Source organism: Hyperoodon ampullatus (assembly GCF_949752795.1).
Source record: "Hyperoodon ampullatus genome assembly, chromosome: 4".
Taxonomy (NCBI): Eukaryota; Metazoa; Chordata; class Mammalia; order Artiodactyla; family Ziphiidae; genus Hyperoodon; species Hyperoodon ampullatus.
Window position 1 is genome coordinate 123,405,192 of NC_136917.1, and position 10,169 is coordinate 123,415,360.

Sequence of the window (10,169 nt, forward strand, 5' to 3'; positions counted from 1 at the left end):
CCCTCTTTCATATTCATGGCCTTGTGGACTGTATCTAATCTCAGGCTGTATATACCATCTACATGCTGGCAATTCTCAAATATGTATAGCTAGCACATTTCCCTTTCGACTGAACTCCAAATCCCTATGAACATCTGGATATCTTATCTTAAATGTAACATGTCCAAAAATGAGCCCCTGATTTTTTTCCACTAAAAATTACGAGTCCCAGATATGTCCCCATCTCAGCTGGCAGCACTCTATCCTTCCACATGCACAGACCAATACCACTGAGATCATTCTTGACTCTTATCTCACATCCCACATCCAAACCATCATGAAATCTTGTTGACTCAACCTTCAAATGTATCTAGAGTCTGTCTACATCTCACTACTTCCACCCCTATCACTAGAGGCAACTGAAATAGCACCTAAACTGGTTACTTTTCACCCTTGTACCATACTGTTTCTACACATAACCAGAGTAAACCTTTAAAATGCAAGTCATTTCATGCTCTGAAATGACCTGACTCAAACTCTTCCAAATGATTCCATTTCACTGAGAGTAAATGTCAAAGTACGTACAAATGCCTACCAGGCTCTACATTATCTGCTGCTCCAAATCCCTACCTTTCTGACCTCTATTCCTATCACACTCCCATCTTGCTCACTATATTTTAGCTACCATAGCTTTCTGTTTCTCATACATGCTATGGATACTCACACCTTATAAACTTTACACTGGCTGTTTCTTCTTTCTGGTACATTCTTACCTTAGAAATCTACATGGCTAACTTCCTCACTTCCTCAAGTCCTTGCTCAAGCCACTTTCTCAATGAGGCCTACCCTCAATGCTTGTTAGCTTGTCTCCAAAGAGAACTCTTTTTATCCTCGTACATGAAGTATGCAGAACCTGAATTTTATCATGAGCTACTTCTTAATTCTCTAACAATTTCAGCTACCTGTTCCTTTTTCATTCTCCCTTAACTTCAATAGTGTTCCTTCTTTGTCATATACTCTTTTTATAAGAATTTGACTCCTGCTAAAATGCAATAAAATGAAGATACTATAAAACATGGCTATCCTTCTCATATTAATCTATTTTGGTTACAGAAGAGTTCTCCCTTTACTGCTGAGAAAGAGAAAATACCTCCTGAAATCTAGGAACTGGTCTTGCACTATGAGCTAGTCCTTGTCTTACTATGAACAAGCTGCATTCAAAGGGAGGCCTTGGCATTTTCCTGTTGAACTAAGCAATTTCACTGAATACCAATGTTAGACGAGGCCATTCTTTAACCATGACAGATCAAGACAAAAGCAAATTTGTAATCATGTCTTGACAAAGATAAAATATAAACCTTGTCCAAGCCACCCCTTATCCTAATGAGTGACAGCTGCTTTTTTACTGATTATAGTTTTAGCCTTGCTCTAATCTGCCCTCCCTATAGATGAGATTTATTAATATTCTCAATCACAGAATTACTCCTACTTCTTGACAGCATTCCATCCATAGCAAACCCTCATATTCTTAAACCTTCTTCCAATCACCAAGTAGAAGCCCAAATCCTATAATAAGTCTTTTAGCACCCCCTGAGACTCCCCTTCCATCCCTATGGCTCAATCACATGTAATCCTCGTGATCACTGTTTGGAGGGCATCAACACTCCTCCAATGCCCTAAATGTACAATATAAGTTAATAGTGGCTCCTTACTTAGTGGCTTCTGTATTTTAAAAGCTAAGGTAATTAAATAGTACAGAATGTAACACTGAGTTCCAGTCAAAACAGGCTAAAGGAGAAACTGCAAACTCAGATGATTAGGAGAAACTGCAAACGCAGATGATTATATTGGCTAGGGGATAACAGGTGTATGGTTTGGATCAGTTATAACACAGTGAATGGTAAGGCCTATGGCAAGGCACAGTGACTGCACACCCCACTTAGAGTCTACATTAACAACACACTTAGCAGTGACCAGTGATTACCAGCCTACATTTTTTAAGTTCCATGTCAGTTTAACACATGGTTTTTCTTCTTTGATTATCTTAAATAAGCTGATTTATTAAAACAGCTGAACTTAAACATTAACTATTAAGCAAATTAGCAATTTTAGAAATTTTAAAACACAGAGAAAAATAGTGACTTCCCCAGCAATCTATAATTTCCCCTGTAATCAATATAACTTCTTTGAACTTAAAGTGAAGAGGCTTTTCCAACATTTTGTCCCCAATCATCAGATTTTCTCAGGTTCAAGGAACTGCTTTCTGTACTGACCCACAAACTTTCAACCCATTTTTTCTGGACTTTTGGACTCGATTTTTTAAAAAAGGCCTAATTAACCTCTCTAGCATTCCCATATCAGAAAAAAAGATCTGAGCTACTCTTTCTGGTTTCTTTGCCTTACAATTCCTAGCTTTTAATCAGTGTGCTTATATAGAGAGAATTAACAACTAGAGAGTCTTTATTTCTTTTCTCTCTCCTCTCCATCAGTTTTCTCTATCAACCCCTTTGGCAAATTGTTTTAATCATCATCCCTATTGGTCTTCTCAAGAAGACAGGCCATTTGAACACAACGGCTGATAATTTCTCTAACACCAGTTGCTATCTGCAATGGCTTGGAATAGCACCTTGGTGAGCTTTTCATTTCTTTAAAAAGCTAACAACAAATCAAAACCTTAGACATGAAAGGAAAGAGCAAATTAAGACTCATAAAATAACACTCTAGTTTTATCATAGAATATAAATGATAAAAAAAGAATTCCATACAAAATGAAGACAAATATTAATACCTCAAATTTATATACATCCTATACACAGACTAGTCCACAATTTAGTCGCCAGTCTCATGAGGCAAGACGGGAAGTGGTAATATTGATAACATTATGTATAGTCTAACCGAGAATGAGATTAATTCCCCAATATAACAACAGGGCAAATAAACAGAGAAGCATCGATTAGAGTATATTATTAGATTGAACTGATAAAAACACCTAAAAGGAAAAAATAGTAGAGCTTGGATACAAGATTAAAGCATCTTATGCAAGATTTAACATGATGAGATGTTGTAATAGAGAAAAAATTTAGGAGTAGTTCAATTTTCTCATTCAGAATATAAGATGAAACTCCCATCCATCTCTAATATAGTGGTCATCTTAATACTAAATGTAATTTTAATACTTCCAAAATCTGATAAACACTACTTTCATTTAGTGTGCTATCCTTTAAGCAAGTTGTTACTTAATCAAATATGCAACTAGCAAAACTCAAATTTCTCATAACCAACCACATCAACTATAATATGCATGCTATTTTCTCGTTTTCAGTAACGTGGCTGGAGTTCCCTGGTGGCCTAGAGGTTAGAATTCTAGGCTTTCACTGCCATGGCCTGGGCTGAATCTCTGGTCGGGGAACTGAGACGCCACAAGCCACAACACACAGCCAATAAATAAATAACATAGACTTGTATAAACATACACTTTAGGGTTACATATTACAAGTTAATTAAAATAATCTCAACTCTCTAAAAGTAAAGTGGGTTAATTACATCAGTTGTAATGATGACTATCAGATTAGGAATTAGGAATACAATAATTTTTATCAGTCAAGGTAATGGTTCCAACATTATCATAGTTTCTTGTCTCTCCTCACTAGCTTTTTTTACCATCAATGAAATGCGGTTGCATTTAGACATCAGTTTAAGACCAAAAAGAGAACAAAAAAAAAACAAGTAAAAGGCAAGGGACTGATTTTGCCATTTAAAAAACAGATGAGATCACACAGAAAGAGAAGAAAAGAACAGATAAATCAACTTAATTTTTAATGAAAATAAATTGTAAGGTTTTGTTGGCAACAATTACTAAAGCCACTCTCTTTCAGGGCAGAATATTTAAGTGCTTATCCTAAATCTTTTGGTCACATAGAAATTATCTTCAACTACTCAAAAACACAAGCTGACACAATTGTACAAAGCAGGTTTTCAATATAAGCAAGAAGGAACTGTTGAAACTAGAATGAAAAAAAAGAGAAACACTACAGTTCAATAGGTTGTCTTAACTCAAACACATTATTCTTCAAGAAGTTGCATGAAAGTCTAAGATATTAATTTAATGATGCTGCAGGGCCATAATTGCACCATTCTCAATTTAGAGTAATAAGTCTGGAGTTAGTGCATTTTCAGGAGGATATATGTAAGCGTGTTCATTATTGAGCCAAGTAATAGTTTCATATCATGAAGACTAGTTACATGGGTTACTAGCCTTTCCCAGGTGCATAGAGTTTTATCAATAACACCCAGATTATTTCAGGTCTCTTTCCTTACACCTTAACATCTCTCATTTTAAAAGACCAAAAAGTAGAAAAGATACCCCTTTGGAGTGGAAGGTTACACTTGATGACTTGTAATGTCACAACAGTTCCGAAGTTCTATAACGCTACTTAACTGTCAGCATATGCAGAGCACAATGTAATGGATCAAGTTCATTTACTCTGGAATTTATCAAGCAATACTTGCCACTCTATTAAGTACAAGGAATGGAAACAAATTTCAAACTGCCCTTAAAGAGAAGTTTCAAGCTGAGGAAATTTATTCAACCTAAAATAAAATCATGAGAAGAAAACTCACACAAATTAAAAACCAACTGACCCGAACTCTACAAAAATGACAATAACACAAAAACATGGGCAAACTGTTCCTGGTTTTGAAAGATCAAAGAGACACAACTGAATGCTATATGTGATCTTTAACTTGAAGGTGGGGGTAGGGTAAGCAAATAGCTAAAAAGGGCATTGTTAGGCAACAGGGAAAATGTGATGTCAAATTTCTTGAGCATGATAATGATATTGTGGTTATGTATAAGGATTTCCTTGCTCTTGGGAAATGCTTATTCCAATATTATTCCAATATATTGGAATATATGCTCATTCTAAAATTTTCAAGTGTCTACTTCTCTCTCCCTCCAAGGTAAGCACTTAACATTTTGGAATATATCTTCCATACTTTCTTCAATGTTTATCAAACTAAACAAACAAAACCAAGACTGTGTGCCCCAGGAGAACAGTGACCATGTGCTTTTACTTTTCATCATTAATTGTAATCCAACTCCTAATAAAGTATTTGGCACAGAGTGGTCTCTCAATAAATATATGTTGATGTTCAATTCGTTTATGTTGCACAACTTTTTTTTTTAACCTTTAACCACTACACTGTGAATATTTTATGTCAGTATTGATGGAGATACATTACACTCCACTCTTATGGATGCATTAAATTATGTAAGCAACAACAGACATTACAGTTAGTTGTTACTAGTTTCTCACCATCACAAACAGGGCTGTAAATATCTATTAAAAAAGATATAAGGATATATAAATATGTACATGCATTTACCCACAGCATTTTAATTAAACAGTCATTTAAAATTGTTTATACTTACTCTCTGCCTTTAAGTTCTCATAGATCATTTATATATATATGAAAGCTAATTATGATAGTGCATTATAATCTGACTTTTTAATTCTCTTTTTATTTGCTAAAACACAATAGAAATTTTAATAATATAACATGTTCCCAAGTACAAAAAGTTAGGGGGAAAAAAATCTTACCATTCTTGCTGACATCCAGTTCCCTGAGATTAATGAGATTTGCAATAGATGCTGGTAATGTTGTTAAATCATTATCTGGCAAACTCAGTTTGTGTAGAGACTGACAGTTAAAAAGTTGCTGTTGAAACAAGGTAGAGAAGGATTTTGATTATTCCGTAAGTTTCCTTAAATATTTCATTTATTAACCTTTACACAAACAAATATTATTAATGTCATTAAAACTGAATGAGTTATACCTACACAAATAACAGGGAAGATCTCTTATTATTTTATGCTGTTATGGATCCGAACACAATGGGACTACTCAGAATGATTTATATCCTCACACTTCTGCCCTGGGTGAAATGCACTTAGTGAAAATAAGTATATGGTGTATTTTCCGCTAAGATCATAAAAAATAAGCGGCTGTTAAATATGGTAAACTTTGGATCTTGTAATCCAAGCATCCTTATTCCAAAATGAAAGTTTATATAAATTAAATTCAAATATGTACAACTGATTTTAAATGACTTAAAATATAGAATTCTGATTTGGGAGCACAAAATAAATAAGGGAGCAAATATACTGTTATGCTAAAATCACAATAATGAAATGTGACCAAAATATATTTAACCAAAAGCAGTAAGTAAATGGGCTACTTCTAAGCCCCATACCAAAAAACTGTACAGAGCATAGAGGATTTTTAGGGCACTGAAAATACTCTGTTTGACAGCATAATGATGAATACGTGTCGTTATATATTTGTCCAAACCCACAGAATGCACAACAACAAGAGCAAATCATAATGTAAACTATGAACTTTGGGTGATTATGATTTTTCAACATAGGTTCATCAGTTTTAACTACTCTGGTGGTTTAACCACTCTGGTACCACTCTGGTGGGGGATGCTGATAAGGGTGGAGGCCATCCATGTGTGGGGATATCTCTATACCTTCCTCTTAATTTTGCTGTGAATCTAAAATTATTCCAAAAAAGAAGAGTCTTTAGAAAAAAACAAAACTGTGCACAGGATGGTGCTGAATAAGTCCTATTTAAGAAGAGCATTCTTCCAAAAATGGAAAATTGCTAGGCATGATAAGTGATTCAGTTATTTTCACTATCATAGCAAGCGTCTCTCTTTTCAACACAGTCCCGAGACTGAGACCCCTTGCTGGTGGTGATTAGAAAAAGGGACTAATTTTAGTCTTCCATTTTCTCTAGGAGAACTAGCTAAGGAAGATAAATTACTTGCTGAAAAACAATATACAAGGGAACAGTCAATTACAAAGCACCCTATTACAACTTAGGGGAGAAATTCATGAACATGCAACCCACAACCTTTAATATTTTATCCACATCTATATACAGATTTCTTTATAAGACAATCTTGGATAGCACTGCTTTCAAAATGATTTTACTACTGGCCATCCAGAGAAAACCTTTTTCAAAACACTGCTGCCATCCAGTATGTATATATACACACACACAAATCTAAAACAAATACTTTAAGTTACAATAGATACATGCAATCCTCTTTATTTTCTACTCTATGACAGTTAAGGTTGCCAGATAAAATACAAAGATTCCTGATTAAACTTGGATTTCAGATAAACAATAATTTTTTAGTTAAAGTATGTTCTATATACTGCATGAGATACACCTATACTAAAAAATTATTCACTGTTTATCTGAAAAGTGTAATTTAATTGGGTATCCTGTATTTTTTATTTTCTAAATCTGCCAGTCCAAATAATAGTTCATTATTTGGAAATGCCCCATATATTAAATTGATTTTTATAAGCCACTAATGAGTCTTCATCCACAGCTTGAAACCCACTGCTGTGTGGGTGGTAAAGCTCTCTGACAAAACTATCGTAGCTTTCCACATAACAATAAGAAACTGAGTAGAGGATGAAGACGGGTTAGAATTTAAGGAAAAAAAAGTAGTCGCCACTAAAAAATTTTAGCAAAGAAGTTGTTAATGTGAGATGATGATTCATGGCAACAAACCTATTTTCTCCTGCTAGTTGCTCCTACATTTCAGAAACGTTAAGTCCTCCAAAACTTTTCCAAATAAACTGAAATGGGGAAAACAGAATACTACCTCTACAGAGCTGTTAAAAAGCAAAATTCTGATGTGATAACTGAAAGGACAATTTATCCTCAATAATTATAATGTAGATCAATGTCTCAGGAAAACTAGAAAAACATTAATTTCAATTCTTTGTCTAGTTAAATCTATTGGCTGCAGAAATTGTGCAGTCTTATTGTCTACCTTAGTGGCTAAGGTACTGGAATTAAATACAAAATTTTAAATTATTTGCACAAGTATTTAAGCAATTAACTTGAAGAGATAAAGGTTAAAAATTCTATTTAAGAAAACTGGCGTCATGTTGCACACCCTAAGGTGAAATTAAACCAAAAAAAGGGGAAATAATGCTGCATATATATGTATATGTATATATATATATATATATATATATATATATATATATATGCAGCATTATGGCAACATTGGGAATATCATATTTCTAGGCATAAAAATAACCAAAGGCAATTCTTGAAAGACTGGATTAACATACCTTTGGAAGCTCTTCAATCTGATTAGCATCTAAGTAGAGCTCCTCCAGAGTTTTTTCAAAAGTAAAAATCTCTTTGGGAACCTGTTCCAAACTGCAATGAGAATAATCAAGAGTAGTGACGGTCTCCTCTTCTCCTCGTAGACAACGACATGGTACCAACCGCACAAACAAACTTCGTTTTGTAGTCATTTTTAGACACTGCAATATACAAACAAAACTAAATTTAGTAAAAACATGTATTATAACAATTTTTCAAAACAAATTATTCCAATTCAATTCTCAGTTTACATATCACAGATAAATATCTCCTCCCCAACACACACTAAATAGAATGCATTTAACATTGCTTTACTATAAATTTTATATATAGTGAACTTCAAATTAAACTCAAGCACTTCTGTACTTCACAAAACGATCCATTAAGTAACCAATTACATGCTTCTATAAGCATATAGACCCACCTCCCAGAGTAATGAAAGTAAAAACAAAAATAAACAAATGGGACCTAATGAAACTTAAAAGCTTTTGCACAACAAAGGAAACCATAAAAAAGATGAAAAGACAACCCTCAGAATGGGAGAAAATATTTGCAAACGAAGCAACAGACAAAGGATTAATCTCCAAAATATACAAACAGCTCATGGAGCTCTATATCAAAAAAACTAATCAAAAAATGGGCAGAAGACCTAAATAAACATCTCTCCAAGGAGGACATACAGATGGCCTAGGGGCACATGAACGATGCTCACATCACTAATTGTTAGAGAAATGCAAATCAAAACTACAATGAGGTGGGACTTCCCTGGTGGTGCAGTGGTTAAGAATATGCCTGCCATGCAGGGGACACGGGTTCGAGCCCTGGTGAGGGAAGATCCCACATGCCGTGGAGCAACTAAGCCCGTGCACCATAACTACTGAGCCTGCACTCTACAGCCTGCAAGCCACAACTACTGAAGCCCGCATACCACAACTACTGAAGCCCATGGGCCTAGAGTCTGTGCTCCACAACAAAAGAAGCCACTACAATGAGAAGCCTGTGCACCACAACAAAGAGTAGCCCCCGCTTGCCACAACTAGAAAAAGCCTGTGTGCAGCAACAAAGACCCAATGCAGCCAAAAATTAATTAAAAAAAAAAAAAAAAACTACAATGAGGTGTCACCTCACACTGGTCAGAATGGCCATCATCAGAAAAATCTACAAACAACAAATGCTGGAGAGGGTGTGGAGAAAAGGGAACCCCACTGTGGAGAACACTATAGAGGTTCCTTAAAAAACTAAAAGTAGAATTACCATATGACCCAGCAATGCCACTACTAGGCATATACCCTGAGAAAACCATAATTCAAAAGGACACATGTACCCCAATGTTCACTGCAGCACTATTTACAATAGCCAGGACATGGAAACAACCCAAATGTACAATGACAGATGAACGGATAAAGAAGATGTGGTACATGTATACAATGGAATAATACTCAGCCATAAAAAGGAATGAAATTAGGTCATTTGTAGAGATGCGGATGGACCTAGAGTGTGTCTTACAGAGTGCAGTAAGCCAGAAAGAGAAAAACAAATATCGTACATTAACACATATATGTGGAATCTAGAAAATGGTACAGATGAACCTATTAGCAGGGCAAGAATGAGACAAAGACGTAGAGAATGGACATGTGGACACGGGGGTGGGAAGCGGAGGGTGGGATGAATTGGGAGATTAGGATTGACAGATATACACTACCGTGAGTAAAACAGACAGCTAGTGGGAACACGCTATAAAGCACAGGAAGCTCAGCTCAGTGTTCTGTGATGTCCTTAGATGGGTGGGATGGGGGGGGTGGTGGGAGGGAGGTCCAAGAGGGAGGGGATATATGTATACATATAGCTAATTCACTTCGTTGTACAGCAGAAAATAACACAACACTGTAAAGAAATTATACTCCAATTTAAAAAATTTTGTTTAAAGAAACATGGTTCATTAGTCTGCTCATCCTCAACAAGAAAAACCCTAATAAAAAAAGATATTTCTT

General features: G+C 35.2%; 1 protein-coding gene across 7 annotated transcripts in view; it reads right to left on the reverse strand.

Moving 5' to 3' along the window:
• Positions 1-8,339, reverse strand: part of ERBIN (erbb2 interacting protein) — a gene marked incomplete at both ends in the record, with an annotated part of 68,314 nt that extends 59,975 nt beyond the window's left edge. For 6 of the 7 annotated variants that reach the window (XM_079703564.1, XM_079703567.1, XM_079703566.1 and 3 more), the window contains 2 exons: positions 5,580-5,697; positions 8,142-8,330. In XM_079703564.1, coding sequence (XP_079559690.1) covers positions 5,580-5,697; positions 8,142-8,330 — 307 coding nt within the window. Of the gene's footprint in view, positions 1-5,579; positions 5,698-8,141 lie in introns of all 7 variants that reach the window. The other variant, XM_079703568.1, reaches the window with a different exon arrangement.
• Between the last annotated feature and the right edge of the window lie 1,830 nt (positions 8,340-10,169).